General features: G+C 40.5%; 1 protein-coding gene across 1 annotated transcript in view; it reads right to left on the minus strand.

The window, feature by feature from the left end:
* Nucleotides 1-24304, minus strand: part of CREB5 (cAMP responsive element binding protein 5) — a 264530-nt gene that overhangs the window by 161413 nt on the left and 78813 nt on the right. The window contains exon 5 of the mRNA XM_032991717.2: nt 14963-15135. Coding sequence (XP_032847608.1) covers nt 14963-15135 — 173 coding nt within the window. The remainder of the gene's footprint in view (nt 1-14962; nt 15136-24304) is intronic.

The following is a 24304-nucleotide window of genomic DNA, read 5'->3' on the forward strand; positions in this document are numbered from 1 at the left end:
GGAAGGAAAAAATAACTGAAGCATAATACTTTTTCAAAAGAAAAATCAGTGTTTGCAGGATTTGTGAATGTCAGATTCAACAGAACATTAACAGATATATTTTAATTGAAAATTAAAAAGAAAGAGAAAAAAGATGAAAGTCTTCCTATACTTGAATATGCTGAATTCCTTTCAAACAAATCTTAATGTTTATTAGCTCTTGTTTTATCTTGATTTTGAAAAGTTAAAAGAAATTACTTTTAGTTATGTTTCTTGTGTGTATTATCATTCTATTGCCTTTACAAAATATGTCCGATGATTAACTGCCATTTCAATTTATTTTCTGCAAAACATAGAATCATAGAATTGTTTGGGTTCGAGGAGACCTTTAAAGATCATCTATTCCAACCCCTCTGCCATGGGGGGGACTAGATCATCATGATGTCTGCAGAAAGTCTAGTATAAGCATTCTGATTTTTCTCACTCTGTTTAAAGCGCCTTCTGCAGTACATTTTAGCTTCCAGGAAATTAATAGTAAATTATTTTAGACATGATTACATAATACTATAATTCTTCTCTATTTCTGTGGTGAATGATACATTCAGAAAAATCACTGATGTTTAGTTATATCAAAGGTTCAAGACATTGTATCAGAGGAAGCTACTTACTTTCTGCTCCAGCAATACCTAAATTCCTTTCAACATTCTTGTAAGGTGAGGGAGTATTTCTTTCCATATTTTACAGTTGGTGAAGTGAAGCTGAGAGAGGCCAAGAAATTTGCCAAAGTTCATAAAGAAATTAGTGTTGAACAAGAAACCAGAGTGAACTATTGGGTCCAGGCTAGCACTTTAATAATTTCTGATGTTGCTTTCTGTCCATCATCCAACATCCACTTGATTTGATCTATTCTTTGACAGATTTTCTGTTGTCCTTATAATCAGAGCTTAAGTGTTTTCCCTGTTTACACTGTCTGTTCTCTAAAGAACTTGACAGTCTTCTGGTTTTCTTTATCTCAGAGTGATAGATGGCAGTGTTAGAAGTAGCAGCCATTTTCCCATTTTACCCTTCCCAGTATATACCCCTCTTTTCCTAGTTCCATGCAAGCATCTTCAACTACCCTGCCAAGACCAATATATAACAAAAAGTGAGAGAAGAGTGTCCCCCTCTTCCACTCCACCAGCTCTGGTCCCCGCACAGCAGAAGTGTCTGTGCATTGGTGCAGATGGAGGTTTTTTTTCTCCCAGTCCCCCCACTTCCGAGAATAAGCAATGGCAGCCCCAGCTCCCAGCATTAGCACTCTGAAACAGCTTGCATTTCATGAGTAGTGCGTCAGCCACCGCTTGGGAATGGTGATATGAGGGACATTCCTTTACAGAAAGCAAGTGTTTTGCTACATTTTTAACTAAGATTTAAAGAAAAAAATAAATCAACACTATCTCTCCTCTCTAATTGTCTGCTTCTGAAAAGTAAGCATGAGTGCATGATCTTCAAGCTGTTCACACCCAGGGAGAGGAGGAGAGCTGCTGAATTACTGTCTGTGACCTGTGGAAAGAGCAGCAGTCACAAAAAAGTCTCGGTGATACACAACCTTAGGTTTCAATCAGGCCAAATTGAGAGCCCCACGCCTGAACGCGCTCCCTGCCACGTCAGCCCCAAAAGCTTATGGGCAAGGTGGGGGGGGGACACACACAGACAACAGAGCGGCCAGCTCTACATGAAGAGCAGCGAGGAAAGCTGCTGTACACCCAGACACATCAGGACAGCTGTTTGGGGGAAAACGAGCTCAATCCACGAGCTCAATCCACGAGCTCTATCCACGAGCAGCCGCGCCCCGGAGCCGGGCTCAGCCGCTGATAGCCCCGTGGCTTCGTGCCAAAAAGCAGAATGGCACGAGGTTTGCATTCCAGTGTCTTGGAGATACGAGGGAAGGATTGGGGCCCTAGGAAGTTTTTCTTTCAGGAGAGAATATAGCACAGACAAGAGCTGTGGGCTTGATCTCCTTTCCCAAGACCAGGACGCCCTCCCAAAGTCCTAGAAAATCTGTGTTACGGAGAAAAAACAAGGAACCTGATCCATTAAATGATCCTGGAGCTAACTATGACAGTCATCTTGTTCCCTTTCGATGTAAACCGCATCACTTTCCTGAAGTTAGCTGCAGGACACAGGCACATTTGGTGCTGTGCACCTCCAGCCAGGTCTTCTGAAGGCTTCAGCACTTTCGTTCAGTCTCTTTGTCCCGCAAACAGAGCGACTGAACACATCTCAGTCTGCACCAGTTCAACATCTATTTGCTCCACACATACAGCCTATCTAATGTCAGTGAGCAAGGAGTGTTTGTGAACAAAAAGCTGCACACACATCTATTGGCTTTAAGAAAAAGGACTACAAATAAAATACCTATTTTCTTATCCTCACATTCTCATGCTCTTATTTTGCCAAGTATTTTAAATGTCAACTCCTCAGGATTATCTCAGAGCTGTATGACCAATTCCCAAACTATGTGCATCAATGGGAATATCAGTGGTTGCACAGCACATCCAAACTCACCCCGAACTACTGCAAATGAAAGAATGTGAGTTTAGGATTCCTTTTTTAAATCAAACATTTATTTTAAAAGATAAGAGAATGGCTATTGTCATGCTAAAAGCTGGAGACAAAATTACTATATATATGGTAGTTTTTAAATATATCACTCATTTATATTTCTTTAAGAGAAAAAAAAAATTGGCTGTAGTTGCAATCAGTCTTAATTCATTCTTTATTGCTGCTCTGGTTCTGTGTTATTTGAGCTGGTTTAACTGTTAAAAGAGTTTCAAATGTTCACATGGTCTGCATTAGGTTACAGAATAAAAGTACGTACAGCCCACCAAATGTAACTTTCTGAAATGTAAACCACATGAACTTGATTTCTTTGTGGTACAACTTTAATTGGGTTCAGAGGTCTTTTGGTCTTACCTGTCTATCTGCTCTCTGATGGCCCGACCTGATAAAGCTAATATAAAGAATCTGCAAATGTGATCCAAACTGATTACCCTCAGTTACAGTACATGGCTTTATTCTTGACAGTAACAGCCCTTTAGCGTAGTTCATTTTTAGGCTTCAAGATTGAACCCTGGAGCTACCACTGAACTGGGAGTGGAAATGTCATGACTTGTAGTAAAAGATCATGTCCCCTTGCATCTCTGCAAAAATAGAGAACCAGAGGGACAGAGAGCATCTAGGTGCAAACGTAAGTGATCACGTATCCTAAAAAAATCAGCAGGAGCATATGTAGATATGTATGCCTTCCACTGTCACCACAAATGTCAAAACAGAATGCATCCAACACACACTACATGACGCAGAAGCAACTGCAAAAGAGGAATTCCAACAATGGCTGAAATCTTCAGAGACTGACCTTCAGCTTATTTCAGATTGTTTTGGGTTTGTTTTTTTTTTTTCTCCTTTTGACAATACACACTGTTACCTTAATGACAATGACTCATCATTGCTGCTTCCCATCCAGAAAAGCACATCGTATCTCAGCAAGAACAAGGAAGGCACTGTGCAACAGGTATACTCACCTTGTATCCTGTGACTTGACTTGTAAACAAAGACCTGTGTCAGCTTGTGGGAGCAGATCTGGAATTAAGCAGACAGCTCAGGAGAAGTGTAGGGAGAAAGGGAGCAGCATGCTGAAATACCAGAAGCCCCTTTGCCTGGGTAGCTTGTTTTCTTGGTTTTGGAATGCAGAGTCTCTTTTTGAAAAAGTAGCATGAAGATGATTCACAGTGCCCATACTTCTTGGAAGAAGACACCATAGAAAGGAACACTCAGCAGACCCAGTAATAAAATAACATAACCCAGTATTGAAAATTACTCTACTGAAACTGCCACTGCAATTCATAAGTTTCATTCGAGTAAGTAAATCAGTAACAAGTGAAAACATTACAAGTCATCATCTAGTTCAGGAAAATTACATTCTCTTTTCCCTGCTGGAAGACAGAAAAGAAAAAAAATCGACTTTCAAAGCCAACGTAATAAATTTTTTTAGGTTAATATTTTTCATCCTATTCCCCCAAAGCTGTTGTTGCCTTTGTCAATCTTCTACAGTTCTATTACAGAGCAGTGTTCTGTACTGGTAGAACTGTTCTCCCAAGTAATTTCCACCGGTGAATATATGAGCACTAACAAATGAATTCCCTTAATTAGTTCCAGGTTTTTCCAATAAGCAGTGTTGGCAATACAGCTTTTAGCTCTCTGTCCATCATACAAATAACAAGGCAGGGCCTGTAAACATGGCAGGCGTGTCTCTATTTTCCTGTTCCTATAATGGGCAAGCAGGAGGAGTAAGAAGGAAATGTATTCCTCAGTGGTGGGGTTTTATTGTCAATGTGGAATAGTTTTTTTGGCTTGGAGTCATTTACACCGTCTTCAAGGACACATCTTACAGCCTCCCAACTTGGTCATAAGGAAAATTGAACATTTCCAAGGACGTTTCCTCCAAAACAAAAATCCATTTTTTTCCCCCCTTGAGGTTTGAAATGTGGTTTTTTGCTTTTGTTCTCAAACCCTGTTTTCTTTTATACATGGGGTTTTGCTTCCCTCTGCATTTATGGATTCTGTTTGGGTCCAATATTGTTTCTAGCATTTGCTTTATAGGAGTTAGGGCCCCACAACCCTTGATGTTGCATTAATGTGCAACAAAAAGCTCCATGCTACTAGGCTGTGTACAGAAAAAGACCAGACTGGAAGGGACCCCAGCTTTCCCCACAGAGAAATATAGTTTCACTTGATGGCTTCTGGAATGAACTTTGCCTATTATGTTTTATATAGATTTTGAATAAATCCTCCGAGTCACAAATTTCTTATTGGAACAATAGAACTATATAGAGGCCAGGGGAAAATTTGGAAGCAAGTATGGATTTTCTTCCCTGTCATGGAGCCCAGAATCCATATCTTTCTCCACCTCCATTTAGTATGGCACAAAGGGAACTCACTGACTGCTTTCTTCCAGCTTTCTTTGCTACTTCACAGTAGAAATATTATTCTGCTTCCTATTTTATTTCCCCACAGATCAGAAACAATTCAAAGACACTCTAGGTCTCTTTCCTCTGTGGGCCTGGAATGGACTGCAGGGAAAGAAGAAATTAAAACAGACTAAAAAGAAAATTAATTGTAAAGAGGTAAAGTTTTCCATACGACCCTTCCATTTGGTGTATGTATTAATGGGCTCTGATTGTATACTCTACTGAACACGTATTTCCAGTATGGGCTTAGTTTAATACCTGTGCCATATAACCTCAGACCAAGAAAATCACTCAAATCAAGCACAAATTGAGAGAAATAATAGGGAACTGGTTCAAATTTGGTCTCCTTTGTTTACCAGTTCCATTCATGTCTTCAAATGTTGTAGCAGTATTTCAACCAGGATCAGCCATCCATAACAGCCTGTTTAACAGACCCTTCTTGTTTGACTGAGTATTGAAAAACTACTACTGCCTTTTGCCCACTTTCATAATGCTCATTTTACATGTGCTGCCCAAAAAAGTTACACCAACAACTCGCAGCGATAATGAATTAATGAAGTCCGGCATATCCAAAGAGAGATTCCTTCAGGCACATTAAGTCAGCAGTTCATCTCTCCAGGAGCAGTTTCCAGTAACAGCACAAAACCACTTGCTGAGAACACACGCTTTACACGTGAGCACGTCAGGGAAGCTTTCTGCAGGCAGCCCTGCCCAGATGCTCCAAGAGAGCACCACCATCCAGATCTGTCAAGGTCTTAAGCATCTTCCAATGCAACACATGGGACAACCCTACTACACGTTACAAGCCAGGGACATGTGGTATGAGAAACCACCTGTCAGAAAAGCAAGCCAGATATTCAACTGTAGCTAGCACTTGCTTCCAAAGTGCTTAAAGGATCAGAGCCCCCCCCTCAGACAGCACCTTGCAGCTGAAGTGCCGTGGCATGGTCGCTCTCTAGACTCCAGCAACAGCAGCCTAAGATACGACAAGCAACATCTGCCATACAAGGACTAATGTAAAGGGAGAAGCTTTGATGATATGTTGTATAAATGCCCAGCTACAGGTGTGAAAGTGGATGCTCACAGCAGCATGAGCGTCAAGCCCAGCCAGCTGAGATTTAAGCAACCCGGGAACACAATTCATTACTCTCTAAGAAACTTCTCATTATTTTTATTCTTTTTAGGTCATCTTACTTTCAAAGGTGGGGTCACCCTGTCTTTGCCTGGGAAATCGCAGACATTTCTGTGAGGGAGGAAAAAAAAAAAAAAAAATTGTATGTTTAAAGACATCCAGGCCCTAAACAAAAATGCTTAACGCCAGGAATGCTGAGAAGAACAAAAGAACTCTAAATGAACACTGAAAGGTCTTCACAGACAAATTTGAATTGCTCAACATACACAGTGATACCAAAAATGTCAGGTTGAAACCGCAACATGGTTTAGAACAACTGCACTGCTAACAAGTCAGGATTAACATATCTGATTTCTAACCAGGTCTAGAAAATTTTAATTTGCTTGAAGAAATCTTACAAGGACAAAAAGCTACTATTTCCATTGAGGAAATCATGGCACTAGAAGCGTCAGAAGAATTTTTGTCTAGGATCATTTGATGCTAACTGTGCCTTTTTTTTTTTTATCTTACAAAAAAAGAGCAAGAGATGGGAAGGACAGAAAACTATAAAGAGACAAGCAAGAAAAAGTAGAAAATGAACAACAGGCACAATTTTTTTTATATATCAAATGTTTGATACGTACACACTGTATTTCTATTTGTAGGCTTAAAAAGAAGTAAGAATGTTACTTTGAGCCCTTACATTTACAGCACCAGTCAGCCTGGATGCTATGGTTAAAGAACTAGATAAAAGCAACATAATATAAATCAGAATTCCCCAGGCAGTATATACAATTCTCTAAAGACTGTCAAATAAGCTAGGGATTTGGATTTCACTCATTTGGAGAATTGTCCACTGAAAACATTTGATTACTTCACCAAGTTTTTATGGGCCCTATCAGAACAGCTGCGATTCACTTCACTTGCAGCAGAGGAAGCTGGTAATAGCTCAAAGATTGCCCCCTTCGTTTCATAAACCAATTAGGACCTGGATCCTACAACTGGAGTAACACAACCCCTTCTTTTACTGGCAGAATTCCACTTCATTTATGTGAGCTCAGAATAAACGTCTCTGTTGGCAGAGCACAGATGCTCATAGCAGCAAATGTTTCTAAAACACGCTCTCTAATTTGTTCCTTCTTCCAAGGAACGCTCCTCCTGCACTCATCAAAACGAACACTTCTCAATCTACCTGCAGGTTCTGTCTAGCCACCAGGTCCTTGTTCACCTCAGCAATTTTTTACTAAACATTCCTAAGAGAATTTAAAATTATGATTTACCATGTGGAACTTTGCTAGAAGGTCTCCAAAATGACAGAATTATTCAAATTATTCTTTTCTTCTAAATCAAGCATCATTTCACGTGTTTAAAAGAAGTCATTTTGGTGATGTTGTCATCTTAGATTTATCTATGCTTCTGATTTAAATCGGTTGTTTTGTTTTTCAAATGCGTATATTTGGCCTGTCCATAAGTATAAATAAAACCATATATATGCCTTACATGGGACCATACTGCACCACTGATTTCTAAAACTCAACCCATCAATTAATAGGGAGGCCTACTTTTACAGGTGGTAAAATAGGATCCATACACTTTATGCATAGTCTGCAATTTCTGTGTTTTCCCTCAGGCATTTTTCTCTGAACTACTGTCATTGGTTTTCAGCCAGGTATCAGCTTAAAAAAACAAACAAACAAACAAAAAAACCCATTAACACTTTACTAACTTATAGTAGTTTATTAACGTGGTATGCTTTTATATCCCTTTGAAAGCATTCAGAAATACACTGAGCAAGTCAAGCCATGTAAATTGAGGTGGGTTCTGTTCAGCACATCAATGCCAATTCCCTTACTGAAACAGATACAAACATAACTTCTTAGTGAGCACCTCAATTTTTATCAGAGCTCTTTGCAGATAAAGCTCTTCACTTTTTCCTCACTTGTTATAGACGTTGTGCCACCCCCAGCAAACATTTAAGCCCTTCTCTGAACTGACATGGTGTGAGGCAGCATCCCAAAGCTTGCTGTTTCTCTGAAACCTGCAAATTACTCCCTTAATAAAAAGAAAAATAAATAAATAAATAAATAAATAAGTGCCTTACATCAAACAAAGTCTATATTGTTTGAGTTAGTGTTTTACTATGGCTTAGTTACCTGTCAAACAGGCTGACACTTGGATAAAACACATACTGGAATCATGCATCAGGGCATGTTAAGTGCAAACCTGTGATGAAGAGCAGAGCTACGCGATTCGGCTGTGCAGAGCTCTAATGATCATTTCTGGACTAGGAAAGCTTGATCTGCCACATCAAACCCACTGCAACTCCGAGATCCTCTTCCACCCGAAAATGATTTTACATCTGTTTTAGTTCAAAGAGTCACATAAATCAGAAGCTCTGACTATAAATTTTGATGACACCTTTAAAGAAGATTTATACAGTGTGTATTATATATATATATACACACAGGAGGTACATAAGAGATACCAACCACTAAAATTAAGCAATCAGTGCTGTATTCTCCAAGTTCAGTATATCATATTTAAGTCCTATTTATGACTCACTCTGATGTGAGAGCCAACCAATGCTTATGAAAGCTTGGTATTTCTGTTCAGATACAGTTATGGGTGCAATACACTATTCTGATCTCAATTTCCTATAGTTCTTGGGCAGGACGAGCTTTCCAGAACGGAAACGTCATGATCCATTTCTTAGAAACTACTTCTATAAGAATCGGCTTGAGCGTGGTTTTGCTGCCTATCTGAAACAACCATCAGGAGAGGGAGAGGGCTGGTTTCTCTTCTTAATGAAAGACAGCAATCCTAGTAAGGAGTCAGTGGCCAGCAAGTCACACAATATCCCTGACACTGTTTTTTGGTCTTCTTACTGTGAACAAGCAACATTTCTAATAAGCTTAGGACCTTTATCGAGTAGAAAGCGTGAGGCATAAAATACCGTGTTCATTAATATTTCAACCAATATGTGTAACAAGGGCGTAACTTTCAGGATAACAGTTAACTTCAAATTGGATAAGAAACACACTACGCTGTCTCCATTCCTGGTTGTCAGGCTATTTATTACCTGGCTAATGATCCTCCTTTTCAGTCCTCTGAAAGTCATCTTGATACATGTCAGTACTTTCCAACCCCTCCCTAGACCTTACAGTAAGAAAGAGTTTTGGGGAAGGCACGGGAGTATGTGGTTGGGGATAGAAGAGAGATGTCGTGAACAATCACCCCTTTGTGCTGTGTCTGACACAGAGACCGGTGCTGTTTGCTCTTTTTCTTCCTGACTTAGCAGTGTCAGGAGAGACTGAGTCAGCAGCCCCTGAACATGCCGATGCAAACAACAACAGGGGAGGATGGGGAGCAGACAAAGCTTCCAAACGTCACACACAGAGCAGCGCAGTTCGGTCTGCAGGTCAGTGTGTGGACCTGGACAGCAGCTAGCTAAAAGGGACAAAACAGCTTGAGAGGATCCATCTATCAGACCCCATTTGCTCCCACATCACCCTGTCTACTAGACATAAGCTATGAGACAGCTTGTTTCTGTGAATGGCTCACTTGTAATAATTTCCTAAGTAATTCACCTGAGCTTCCCAGAGACTTGTGACTGCTGAGCACATGCGGCTTGATGGGATTCCATGTTGAGGTTGGCTGAGGTCAGCGTAGTAGAAAGGACTACAGAAAAAATGTCTTAGCATAAGCAGAAGAAAAAGAAACAGGAGCATTAAACAGGGATTGAAGCCTAACTTTGAGTATAAAGACAGAAAAAAATACTTGGACAGAATGACATTGTCAGATGCTCTCTCTTCCCACCTCTCCCCTCTTCTCCCCTTCCAGTGACCTAGCTGATGTTCTTAAATCCTGTGCAGCCAAGGCTATGGAATGGACCTGATCAAGTAAACGTGAGTCATTTGATACTTCATCTCTCACTGCACATTTCTGCTCATCTCACAACATACTGTGGTGCTTCCGTTCAAACACACAAGTTGGAACAGAGGCTTTTATCCCAGGTTTCCTGGAAAAGGAACTGGTCTTTCAATTTAACAAAAGCACATAATTCCATGGCCTTTTTGATGCCATGCACTCCTCCAATTTACTAGGAGCTTAAAGAGAGACTTTCTCTGGCATGTACAAAGACCATTCTGAGTTACCAGCCTATTCCAAGTGCCTTCCAGAACTGGCTGCATTATGGAAAGGTTTCTGCCTGTGAAAGTCTCTTACAGGAGTCTTTCCTGTTTCCTCAAGCTATAGAGGATGATAGCAGGATACTCTGAGAACTCAACCAGCAGCTGCAGTCTCAGATAGCTCACTGCCATGGTAAAACTCCTGTGCTTGCCACAGAGAAGCCTTCTACCATCCTTCAAATTAAGACTACAGCTGAAAAGTTTTTTTCATTTTCCAAATCCCCAAGGCCAGTCACAATGAGTCTGCTCTTCATTGTGTCACTGAACCTCTGTTGGTCCCATTACATGCAGTTTTCATGACCACTCCATTTCCCATTCCCCTCTGTTTGGAAAGCATTCAACCCCATGAAAAAATGATAAACTGGAAACAGAGAGAGATGTGTGGCCTCATGAGAAAGAAGAGAGAAGAACAGGAAGGAAACACATAAGTGTTAAAATGAATGCTGCACGTGGGGACTGAAAGGCTGTTCTCCCACTGGTACCATGATTCTTCAGTCCATAAAGGCACCAAAGACATCTTCCAAACCCCTTTTGTTGCCTTCTCCTACCTGCTTGCATTTCACCAAATGTGGTTGCAATTTTTCCCTTCTGATGCTAGTGCCAGAAAACCATCTTATCTTGATTAAAATGCTCTACAACGCTTTGAAAACAGATAATCTACATCACATGGTTAACGCTCTATGTCCACTTTGGAGCCTGAGCTCACTGAAACTGGACTCACGTCTCCCTCTCCATTAGAGTATAATGTCAGCAACTTGCTGGATCTATGACAACCCTCAATCCTCTTGTTGGTCCCTTTTCAGATACAGAGCCGTACCAGTGAATTTCAAGCTGGAATAATTACTAGTTAGGTCTGCTACTAGCTTGAAAAACAGCAGCAGGTTACTTTCTCCAGGAACACTAAGCAGTTAGCCTGCAGCCACTCTTTGCTGGTCTGAAAAAGACATCTGACCTAGCAAAAGGCATGCCCAGATAAAGCAACCAGCGTACTGTGTTGTCACCAATTTGTCTGACCATAATTTTCACATACCTTGCTGAATACTCAGTCACTGAAAAAATTGAGTTATTTGTAAAAAGACAACAAACACTGCTGTGGTACAGCCTAGTTCAGTGTTCCATATCTTGAGCTGATTCAGCTTATCTGCCTTTCTATACCTTTGACAAATGTATGTCTTATATCACTTTTTCTTCCCTTCCTCCATAAGCCTTACTGCTTTTCCTCCATGTATCTCATCTCCAAATGATGTGCTATTAATCAGCCAAAGACACCCTTCACTGCTAAGTGTTCCTCAACTGATTTTTCATCAGCACAAGTAGTTACTAGTTACAGCATTCCTCCCACATGCTAAAGGCTTGGGGGGGAGGGAGGAGGGATAGCAAGGAGGTTAGAGACTGCCTCACCACGTAAATACTATCTGGGACCTTCATATCAACCCGCCAGTTCGCTGTAATGATAATGTTGCTGTTTGTTCTCAACCAAGGTACATGGTAGGAGGGAAGTGGAATTGCACCCTGTCTTATTTTTTAAATTATTAACCTTTGTGCTCTTCCCTTTTTCTGGTTAATCTGGCTGGCTGCCTGTTCAGTAGTAGATGAAGCTTAATACCTGAAACAATGTGTGTATATACACTGTGCCAGTAAGGCTTGCCCAACAACACTCATTCTGTCATGTTTTCCCATGCCTTGTGTCAATATCTCATTTTTTATGCAAGCCCCCAAAGCCAGAGTAGGGGATAGGAAAAAGGTGAGGCATGGAGGGAGGGAAAGGGAGGAAAAAGAATAGAGAAGAAAGTAGGGAAAAATCACACCCCTTGGGAATGTCAGCTGCTGTAAACTCACCCACTCCTCACTGTGAAACGAGCTGTGTGCGGGCACAGGTGGGTCCCATTCTCTGTTACTAGAGCACAGCCTACGAGCAGGGTCTAAATGAAGACTTTCATTGCTGTTCCCTGTTTTCATTGGAGTAAGGCCATCACAAACATTTGCAGGTGGCTTGGCCATAGTCTGACACTAAAATATTTGTGGTTGTGATAAAAATCAGAATATTGCTACAAGATGGTTCTATATAACCTTTAGGGCTTGATCCTGCTCTTACAGAACTTGGAGTTTTACCCTGTTGCTCTCTGCTGGTTTTACTGCTCATTAAAAGGCATATTCCCTGGCACACTTCTCCACAGTAAGGACTCATCTACCCTTTGGGGCAGCTTCAGATGTTTTAAAAAAAGGGGGGAGCCCAACCCAAAACCACTTATTTGAGCACCTCAGGATTTGGGTTTGTTAAAAAGCTGAACCATCTCAACTTTCTAAGGCCAAACCAAAACCACTAAACTTTGCAGAACTCAAACATTTTTCAATTCCATCTGGATTTTTCTTCAGTTGCCCAATATTAAAACCGTTGTCCACTCTGTATTCCTTGTGAATGAGACTTGGATATAATTCTTAGCACATTTAGAAGGATAAGATGAAGATAAATGGACATGACAAGATATGTTCTTTGAATAAATAAAGCAGGCACCACAGGGAAAAGACTGAAGGAAAAGACGACGAACAACAAGGATGCTCAACACTTTGGCAAGTAGATGAAGTCGAAAATGCAGCAATTATCTCCTAGGACACACCATGAACAAAAAACAAAACCTCCTAGGAAGAGGGAAGAATGGGGAACAGAGCATGCTGGAGGTCACATCATAAGTCTCATTCACGCACCAAGTCACAGAGACTAAAATGCTGACAATTGCCTCCCAATAGAGCAGCTTTAGACTCAGACTTCGGAAACATTTGTGTGATTCAATCACAAGGGAGAATTAAGATATGTCATGACAAAGTTTCCTGAATGAGACACTCACCACTGACTAGGAAATAAGCCTTTTTATCCTCACCCCATCCAACTCTGGAGATTCTAATCACCATGGCCCCAAACCAATGCAAACCTAAAACCTGACTGACAGGGTTCTGCAAAACCACATGCAGTTTTTTTCTCATTACATAGAAACAATTGTTTGGAAGCCAAGTACAGTCCCATATAAAACACCTCACCACTGAGTATTAAAAGTTGATTGTTTTTTTGTTTTTGTTTTGTTTTGTTGGTTTTTTTTTTTTTTTTTTTTTTTTTTTAAATTAGGATAATAATTACCACTAGACCTATTAAGTCACATTTTGAATAGGAGCTTAATCATCCTTAACCCAAATAATGGCATTAGCTGTTTTTCTTTCTAAAACTGAAAAGGAAGCAGTTTCTTCCTCCCTCCCTCTCTTCCAGGCCCCTGTCTTTGAATAGAATGGGACATATATAAGACAACAACTTTCTCAGATTCACAGGCAAACAGTATTGAGCATGAAATTAATGAACGCTGTCTTTTGTCAGTATGTAACATAAACATATTTGATAGATGTGCCTCTGTATATCTGACCCATATTATCAGATTTCTATATGAAGAACCAAATCCTGAAATAGTAATAAAAAGGAAAATAGAGGAGCTTTGCCAGGAGCACAGAAATGGGGCAGCAGATGGAACCCATGTCCTGCGTGTGGCTGGGTGACCCTTCCAAAGCAGTCAGTGCCAGGGCCATCCCTGCTGCCATGGCACTGAGAGACAGAGAACCTGTGGTCTACATCCTCCCCCAAACACCACGAATCTTGAAAGAAAACACACAAATAACTAGTTTTTGAGTTTTCAATGCCAGGATTTCACTTTTCGGTTTTACTCTGAAGAGACTGAAAGTTGCTCATCAATTATTTAGACAATGACTGGGGACAGAGACTGCTTTTGCACTTATCGTATAATGGATGTGACCAAATTACAAATGACAGATAATGAATCTAGACTTTTGCTTCTTTTTCTACTGATATATCTATTTATCCGTCTGTTTTTAAGCATAAAATCTCCCAAATTCTGAGTTGTGTGATGAAAAACTGTACCCTCAAACCATCTTGGCAGTTTCTGTATAATTAAAAACAAGTTATTGTGACTTATGAGGACCTCATGCTTGCTGGAAGTAACCAAGTGTACAAAACACGGATGCTTTTGTTCACACAATTCTCCAAACATGAGCACAGAATCAGCATTCAAGCCAATACAATAAGCATCCATACTGTCAATTTATGGAAATAAATATGGATCCATCATCACAAATTGAGCAACTGTTCACAGAGGTCTCTGTACCAAACTCCATTTATGTTGGTGGTCCTTTTATTTTGCCTAATAGCATTCCTCAATTAAACAGAGTACGTAGGAAATAGTCCAATCCCACTGAGCACCCAGAATTCCCATTGAAAGAAGTGAAAGGATCAGCTTCAGAAATACTCTGCCTTTCTTCCCAGAGCAGTTACAGAACCAACATGAACTTTGAACGTAAGCAGATAAAACCGAAAAACAGAATGAGGAAAGCAGGACTTCCCTGCAAGTAAAGCACTCTGCCCCTTTTGAACCAAAGTTCCTGGCCTGGAATACACGCAGTAACCTGCCCGTTCCCCCACAGCCTGCAACACGTCTTGCAGGGGTCCTTGCCACATGCTGGCAGGATCAAGTGCAAACTCCATAACCTCAAGAACCGCGAGGACAACATCTGGTCCTGCATGCAGCTAAACCTTAAGAACCACAAGGACAACATCTGGTCCTGCATACAGCTGCTAGAGCCAGAAAACTGGAGAAATGAGAAAATGGGAATGGACTCACCCAATCTGCCGATTTGTGGAAGGTGCTTGTGTAATGACCGAACTGGACTGTGGAGATGGCATGGCTTGTTGAATCACAACGCTGGTGTCGTGGTTTGGCATCCTTGTATTTGTCAGCTGGTGAGATCCAGGTCCTGCCATTGCTCCTCCAACTGTGTTATGCATGGAGATATTCTGTGAAAAGAAGGGAAGTGAGAGATGGTGGAGGGAAAGAAAGAAAAAGTCTTATCTTGGTTTTCTGTTCTATAGGAATACAATTATAAATCTGAAAGTATCAATAATATGGAAAGTTACTAGCTTCTGGTAACTCCCAAGTCAATAGATCTTGTTGTAACCAACAACAGTAAAGAAATGAAAAATAACTATTTACTTTAACAGGGCAATATAAATGGAAAAATACCAGCAAGCTGACTAATCACTCTTCTGTGATTCTGATTCGTGATTTATAATGGGGATATTTAGCACATATTCTCCTAACTGAACATGGTACGTATTTTGTTTGAAAAAGGCTTCTCTGGTGAGTGCAGGGCATCTTGATTTACTACATGGGTTGTTTACTGTGTACTAGGTCTGCTTAGATTGACAAGCAAATCAAGTTTTATAGTCTCAAAGTAACAAACTACATAGTACGTCATGAAACAGCCGTTTCTATTAGGTTCCATATATTTTGTAGGGCAGTAATATCCCAGAGGCCTAGAATAACAGCACTGTATTTGCACATACATAACCTTTGCTTCAGGTAACTCGGAGCCCTTAAAAAGTTCTTTTTTTTAAAAAAAAAAAAAAAAGTTCACATATAATTCATATCCACAGTGCGAACAAGCCACGAGAGACCAGGATACTAAGGAAGGAACCATGGAATAAAACTTCTCCCCTGTTATGCCTGCACACACAATACACGCTGCTGCTAAACCGCAGGGTTTGACTTGGCCCGCGTTTAAAAACAAACAAAACTCTCAAGCCAGAGATAACCCACAGTGTATACATATGAAAAATACGGTAACCTTGCGAGCATTATTTTTCCTATCAGGCATCAACGTGTGGATTGTTAGCAGTAAGAGGAAAAGAAACTTTGCATTGTCACCTCATGCTAGGCTGAGGAAAAGGGAAAAAAAACACCTTTACACACGCACACTCTGCCACCAAGACTCAAGCAAAGCAACTTTCTGACCACTGCAATACTTAGGACTGAAAACTAAAGTTAACTCTTTCAAAATTCCAATTTTTGAGCCAATTTGTCTAGGAAACATATGAAACCCACAAAATAATGATAGATAAAGCTGGTGAGAAAGGAAACTCAGAGCTCTGATCAAATGTGGAGGACGGGAGGGGTAGACAACATATTGAATCCCAGAGCTAAAAGAAAGATTTCATTCTGAACCAAAACAAGAATAACCCCTTTGGATGACATTCTTCATGAAAAAGGAGCCAATAATTAGAGGACTCTCACTGAAGGCCTTACCTGTCATCCCCCTATCTCCCAATTCTTATATATCTCCCAGGCTAGCATGAACACAGGGATCTCTGTTTCTTTTGCAGGAATTGTTCCAGTCTTCATAAACATATAAAGAGGCAGAGATGCTGCCTACAGCTACATGGTTAGACCACTCACCCAGTATGAAGACACAGCTCTGAGTTCCTCTTCCCATAAACTATTTACACAGCACGAATTGGGTCCAGCAGCTCCAGTATTCACTTAGGAGCATGGATTGCATGAGGAAGCCAGACCACGGACTTTAACTGTAATTTTTCATAGCCCAGTAGCATGTCATGGACATCGGGCAACAAGAGAGAATAACCTTAGATATACGGAATCTTTTCCAAAAGAAGTTCTCCCTCATCTACCACATTCCTATTAAAATGTCACTTCTTCAATGTTTTGGTGTTTTCAGTTAAAACAAACAAACAAAAACCCCCAGCCAAATCTAGTTCAGGATTCAAATCTGTACTGACTTTTTTGATCGTTACAAGATTTTGCAAATCCAGGTCTAATATCTATCCATCTGCAAGTAGGTCTTTTAGTGCTATCACTTCCTAAAGCTTCTCCTTTATATTAAGTGTGTGCATTTCAATTAAAACCTATCAGTGTGTGGTATTTACTTGTTTCGAAGTTTACCCTCATTTAATTTCTCCTTTACACTGCCTCCGCAGTTTCTGAGTACTTCCCAGTATTTCTGTTGATGCCCATTTTTCTTTCAGTAGTATGCTTATTAGAGCAAATACTAAATTGCAAGACAGGTATACAGTGCTTGTACCTCTGGGTCCATAGGTGAGCAACAAAGAACATCAGTCAGGCACAATGCGTTTACTCTGCAGTGCTGCACAACCACTCCTCGCCATTGCCAGCACAGACCTTCTGCCTGCACACGCCTGTCTTGCTCGAAAGAAGGCTGCCTGCACGAAGCCAGAGCGTTGGCATGAAACTGCCTGGGATTCAGAAAGCCTTGCTCTTGATCCCCGACTCCAGACCACAGATGTCCAAGAGCTACAGAACACTGATCTGCCACGTGGGAGGATCTTTAAAGGAAACGTGGATGGTGCCATGAGTTTGTGAGGCCTGTGAAGGGAGACAGGATGCAAACACGTCACGGGCTTTAGGCAAGTACCCCAGTACTTGCCCAGATTTTGACTGGATTTCTTCGTACCATGGCAGGGAAGAACTTAAGGATTTAATATCGGATTCCTGTGTTCCTAGATTCAGTACTTCCATTTTCTTCTCCTTCTCTTTCCCTTTTCCCCTATAATTCCAGACCTCTCTAAGGTCCAAATGGTATGAATTATGATGGGTATGAAAAATTTTGTTTGCACATGAGACGTTGTAATTGGTTACCTTACATGAGTAAACTTGTAATGCAGTTTCAAAGTTTTAACAATTTCCAGTAAGCTGTATCTTTTCAGAAAGTAGGCTGAATATGTGATGCATGGAAAGCAAAACAAGGATGAAAACCTGTCAGTGCATCCAGATGTCCATTCTTCTCAGTAATGCAAGCACTGTTGTTGGGTGGGAATTACACCTTTATACTATGCTACCAAGAGAAAGCCTAAGATTTCCCAACAAAATGTCAAACAGCATGACTCTCACATTCATAAGAAAAGGATTTTGCAATCTCAGAATAATTTACATCAGCGAGATGCTTGTGAATTTACAGAGAAGTTCAAGCAAGTTCATACTTAAATGACAATACCTATGCTTTGAAAGATGGCAAGAAGGTAATGCACAATATATCTGACACTAAGCCTATCTGATCTAGTCATATGCATCATGACATGCAGAACGACTCTATCACCAGCACAGCAAGACTAGGCTCGTTGCATGTGTGTTGCAGATGGTCTTCAGAACTCCCAAAATGGCCTTGCTGTGTTGAGCTCTACACCTGGTTCTGAATGGATCTGGATAAAGTATTAAAGAGCTCCTTGCAGACTCAACTTTGGGCCCTTATAGAAACAGGACAAATTCAGCAACATTGCCTGAAACCGAGACCTCCGCTTTATAGTTGAATTGTTACTTAGCTAGGCTGCTTCCAGCTCTACTTTTAAGGAGTTCTGCATGTTCTTCCACCAGGGATCCATCAAAAACATCTTAATTTTTAATTTTCCTCCAGCTCTTAAATTAATGGTTAAGATTGACTGATACTAGGTGGGGAGCTCCCAGCACTCCAACTCAGAGAAACTGACAGGAGCAACGACCCAGACAGAGCTCTCCCTCTGCTTTTAACACTCTCAAGACCTGTCCATACTCTGAGAGACTATGACAAACACTCAGAGTTTTCTCAGAGATCTTCACAACTGTCCTTCAGCATTAAAAGAGGGCCTATGAGCCTATTATTATTATCCATTTTATTAAACTGAACCTAAATGTTCACACAGGGAACAGGCCACCCGCATGCCAGGAGCTGTAGAGACATGAAAGACGTACCCTGCCCTTAAGATTCATATACTGGATCTTAATTAAGAGCCAATAAATTAAGAGGAATTTATTTCCTCTAGGACTAAGTTTCATCCTCCAAGTTCCCAGTCACTCCCACTGAAGCAGAAACTAGGATTATAACACTGAAGAGCTTTTATAGAAATGCTTCCCCTGCCCATTGCTCATACTGTACTCTCCAGCAATATTTAACATTCAAATAAATAAAACAAAAAAAAACCCAAGCCATATCCCTAAACTGCTTTTAAATGAACTTGCTCGCTCTCAACCTTTCCAGCTGCAAGAGGAAAGGGAATAGATCATCATCAGCTTGACTTCTCCTCTGTTATACTGTATTCCCCATTTTAGCTTCAGACTTTCAAGAAAACATTTGAACATTTTTCTCCCACATGCAACCGTTTAACTTTGGATAGGCAACACACTTTTTTTTAAAGGCTAAAAACTTCTTGAAGTCATGCTTCCATGTCCTGGTGGAGAGGATTACACATCACTCCACAAGAACACACACCCTGTTGGCAAGCAAAGCAGAGAAATGACGGCTCTGCAGTCACAGGCAAAATACACCCCACCACTCCAGGCAGTCACCATTTCCACTAAACCCCGGTTCTTCCAGAGAAACACCCATCCATGTCACATGGCACCACCTGTATCACACATCCCATCCACTGAAGGCAAAGGATGAAGAAGATGGATCCATCCTTTATGATCCATCGGAACGTTCTGAGTTTCAAATACAGTTTATGGTTTTAAAATAGAAGAGCTAGTTTCTGAACCAAAGCCAGCTTGTGTTTTCCTACTATTCTTTTTTAATTGTGAAGTTCAATGAAAATGGCAAATACTAGTTTTATACAAACTGAAGACTCATTCAGAATTGTTCTGAGTGAGCTTTTAGATCAACAGAGCTGTCACCTATAACCATTTGTACATAAATGTATTCTGCAGACTATTACATAAATTCTAAAGTCAGAAGGTATCTGCCATGAAAAAATTAGAGAAAATCCAATTCATTTAAACAAAGACAAAAGCACTTCTTTGCATTTTTTTGTTTTCTGCAAAAAATCATTTAACTATATTTTCCCAAACAGCAACTTTAAATGTTTTTCAAATAATTCAAGAGAAAAGTCATCAATTTAAGAAAAGAAAAAAAAAAAAGATAGAACTGAAATACACAGCAATATTTTAGAAATTATACAAGGATGAATATTCCAAGCTGTCACACATTCAAGCATTTTACAATTTATGGGAAAAGAAAACACGTATTTCTAACCTAAAGTCTTCTAGAAGGCTCTACAGACACACAACATTCAGGGCAACCAAGATACACATTTGAATGTCAGCTACATCTGCACTTTTAAGAAGTGTACAGTAGCATCTTGCCCAATTTATGGAGATCACAGCTTCGCAATATATACAATACACATATGAGTGGAAGCCACCAGTGACACACTCACCCACTGCACATGCTGCTTACACAACCACAGAACCTGATGGCTTAAGAACTTGGAAGGCATTGTCGTAAAGAAAATTATAGACTAAATGTGGCAAATAATGGCAGGCTTCAAAATTATTTTAATCATATACGATCTCTGTAAAAATTACTGAGCCTCTATGAATTCTTTCCCGAAGGAAGAAGAAGATCACCTCAAAACAAAAGTTATCAAATGTCCCCAGAAACAGCACCAACTCATTTATTTTCCCATTACTCAGATCAATGTGTAGGGGAAACACTCTCACACCAGCCCATCACAACTGTTTCATCTGTTACTGGCATGAAACATCTAAACTGCTGTAAGCACAGAACTAAGCTTGCTGTACGCCCAAGGCCAGCAAACATAGCAGAGGAGCTAGGGAAGAAAACGGAGATAAAAAATAAATCAGATTACTAATGCAGTTGAAGGATTACAGGAAAAAAAAGTCTATTAGGAAGATTTAAATTAAAAAAAAAAAAAAAAAAAAAAAAAGGAAAAGCGCCATTATGCAAGATAGGGAGAGCATAAACTTGGTAGATTGAAATGCAATACTTTCTTTTTTTAAACTGTAACAGCTGTATAGTTTGAATGAGAAAAAGCACTAAAGCAGAAAAAAAGGACACAGAAAACTGCTGGAAAATGCTGTGTAGTAACATTAAGCATAGGGACAAAGCACTAGGAAGATCTTATTGCAGCCTGCTAAAATCCGTTTAACTCCCTCACTTAGCGAGAGGTATGAAGTCACTGAATTAGGCTGACACATAAAAATACAGAACCGATGCCAAAGGATCTTTTCCTCAAAACATTTCAAAGAAAGGCAAATGCTCACTTAACAGCTACCAGATAAAAATGGCACATTAAAAGAACAGCGGGCATGATACATCCCAGAACGCAGGAGGACTCTTCCGCGCCCCCCGGCCCCGTCTAACGCCTCCCCCCGGACTGGTCACAGCTAGCTACCCACACAACGCTGGAGACTCAAAGCCCGGGAGCGGCACAGGTACGTCCGACTTCTTGAACTCTGGGCACCGCTGCTCAGCCAGATGTTATCAGCCTGATCTCCTTAGGGGTAAAATCATAACGAAAAAATAAACTCCGTTCTCAAAAATGACAAGTAATGACAGGCAGATGGGGGAAGAAGGGAAACATTGCTCTCACTGAAATCACAAAGCTTTGAATCTGTACTTATCAGTCCCGGCCACTGATTTCCAATTTTTTGGATCACAGACCTCTGTTAACCCTCTGAATTTCTCACAGAGCACTCTGTGCTCTTATCATAAATTGTTTAATTAAGGCAAGATGGTTCCACAGACCAGCTGCAGATGACTTACCATAGCTTTGCGACCACCAGCAGTTCACAGACCAGACCTCAACTGCTGCCCAAATACTGCTTCAGAGCACTGTGACTAGAATTTCTTGACAAAAAAAGATAACATTTCTAAAGGCATCTACGGACTTCAGTAGCCCAAGTCACTTATTCAAAACGTCTTCACTCTTTTGGAGCCTTAGTGGATTACTGTTAATTAATAGATCAGACTTGTGCACTGGGGCTGGCAGGAGCTTTGCAAAATTTTATCCTAAACATCTACGCTGGAACATGCAGGGAAACTTGGTTTTTGTTTTAAGTTAGGATGAATTATTCTTAAACATCTTGGATGCTCCTGAAGAGGCACAAACACACACACACACAAAAAAAAAAAACCTCATAAATAATCTTTTTATCCTGTTTTCTTTCAGTAGCTGTTACTGTGTTATCAGAAAGACTTTCTGAGATATACTGACTGATGCAAATGAAACCTCAAGTCTGATAATCAGCGGTGGTGCTAAGAAGCATGGCCCAAGACGCGGGACAGACATATGAAGTGCTAAGCCAGGTATAAGCCATCTCAAGGCTGCAGCAGTCACCACCATAGCTCTAAGGCCGAAGGGCCCATTTAAGCACCACTAATCCTCTTCAGGCGGCTGCCTGTAGGGTAATGGCCCTCCACAAAATCTCAGCAACACAGCTCGTGCTGTGGGACAGCCTCTGCCCCTTGGGTACCCGAAGTGCACAGCCACCTCCTCTGGGCTCTGCCCCCCACCTCCTGCGGAACAGGCACGTGAACTTCTTCCAGGGGGCAAGTTAAGCCTCCCTGCCCGTCCTCTACTTCGGCTGCTGGTTGAAGCAAATGCTCTGAGTCCCCTGATACTATGAACAAAATGCAGGAGGATTTAGAATTTTTGGTCTTTTATCAATTTTTGTGACATGATCTAATTACAGAAATTCAGTGGTGCCCCCTAATTGCCAGCAGAAATGAATACTGAAAGATGACCCTTGTCTTCCACAACTCCCTCCCTTCTTCCCCCACTACCCTCCTCATGCCCTTTTCAGCATATCTGTCCAGACTATGCTTTTGACATGTGAAGCTTTCTTTACATATACAGTAAGTAATATATGGTGCATACCAGATGTACCCACGCTAAACCATTTACTAGGAGAAAGGGGAAAAAAGTGATATAAAGGAAATGCAGTGAACATATTTTAAAGGAGAAGGAAATTTTGAAAGACTGGTCTCACCAGAGTTTGAAAGGAAATAGCTTCTCTATGGGAAAAGATGACATCAGATTGCATGCTTATGTCTTGAAGTTTCCTACAGATATCTCCCATTTTCCTCAGGGTTGCTTGTTTCATACACAATTACTTGCCCAAGATAGCCATTTAAGAAATATTTAAGCACAAAGAGCTGCTTCTGTTCAAATAAACATCAGTAACACTGAGTCTGCATAGCCCAGTTCGGGTCACTCAGGGTGTTTCGCACTGCCACCACCACACTACATCCTGCTAATTGGGAGGCTGCAAAATAGAGGGAGCACAACTGGCTGCCTGGCTCTACTCCGTTCTGTCATACTTTATGCAAAAGCCATAAACTACCTCTTTCATTTCTTCCAAGTTGCCTATTGTGACATTTATAAACAGGAACCTGGCAGCATGTCAATGGTGCAAACTGATTTCCTTTTCTAAATACAATTTTAAAAAGCAAATAAACAAGGTTATGCCTGCTAATGAAACATTATATGCCATGCTGGAGCTAGTTTTTCTCAAATGTATTCTCTAGAGCAGATGGAACACCAATAAACACAAAACAACAAACCCTTTTATAAAAAGCATGTTTATAACAAAATACATTCTCCATAGAACTTTGTCTAAGGAAAAACTGGCTTATATCTGTAATGTTATCTTGGGGACCCAATTATGGTCCCATTAGATTGCTGTAAATAAGGGAGCTTGCCATGAATTTCAAATGGAGAAGCGCTAGTAAGAAACTTGAAAGGGAAGAAAAGAGATTTGCCAGTATACTTACTAGGTGTAATTCCTAGAGGCCTTAGTTGAAATCAAGGCCTTATTGTGCTAAAATCTGTATAGACACATTGATGGACTACACTTGCCCACAAGCCTTAGAGTCCAGAAACAAAGCAAGGAAAGAGGAAGGAAGAAAGAGAGAAAGTAAGCGATTTGTATAGCCAAAACTCGAGACTCAATGGAAGGGGTCTTTTTTCCAAGTCCAGTGTCTTATCCGCTATTTTGCACTGTTTCTCTGCATCTAATACTTATCTATGAATTCAGAAAACCAGGAAACTTTAAATTAAAAAAAAATTAAAAAAAAAAAAAAAAACCAAAACGCACAACAAAACAACATGAAAACACAGTATTATAAGATCTACTCTGAGTTTTTTCCAGCACTATAATTTCATTTCTGTAACTCACAGAGAATGCATGTACAAAGTGGGTACTCAAAGAACCTTCTCAAAGTAGGTGCACGTCAACTTTTGCAGGACAAGCAATTAGACATCTAAAAGCAGCTGCCAGATCTGGAGGCCAGTCTGAGGGTAGTTGAAAACCTGGCTTTCCTTTCTTTATTGTAAGGAGTTTTGTTTTTATCCATCGTGAAACAGAAAGCTGGGGGGGAGG

This window comes from Tyto alba, unplaced genomic scaffold (genome assembly GCF_018691265.1).
Source record: "Tyto alba isolate M040663 unplaced genomic scaffold, T.alba_DEE_v4.0 Super-Scaffold_38, whole genome shotgun sequence".
Classification (NCBI taxonomy): Eukaryota; Metazoa; Chordata; class Aves; order Strigiformes; family Tytonidae; genus Tyto; species Tyto alba.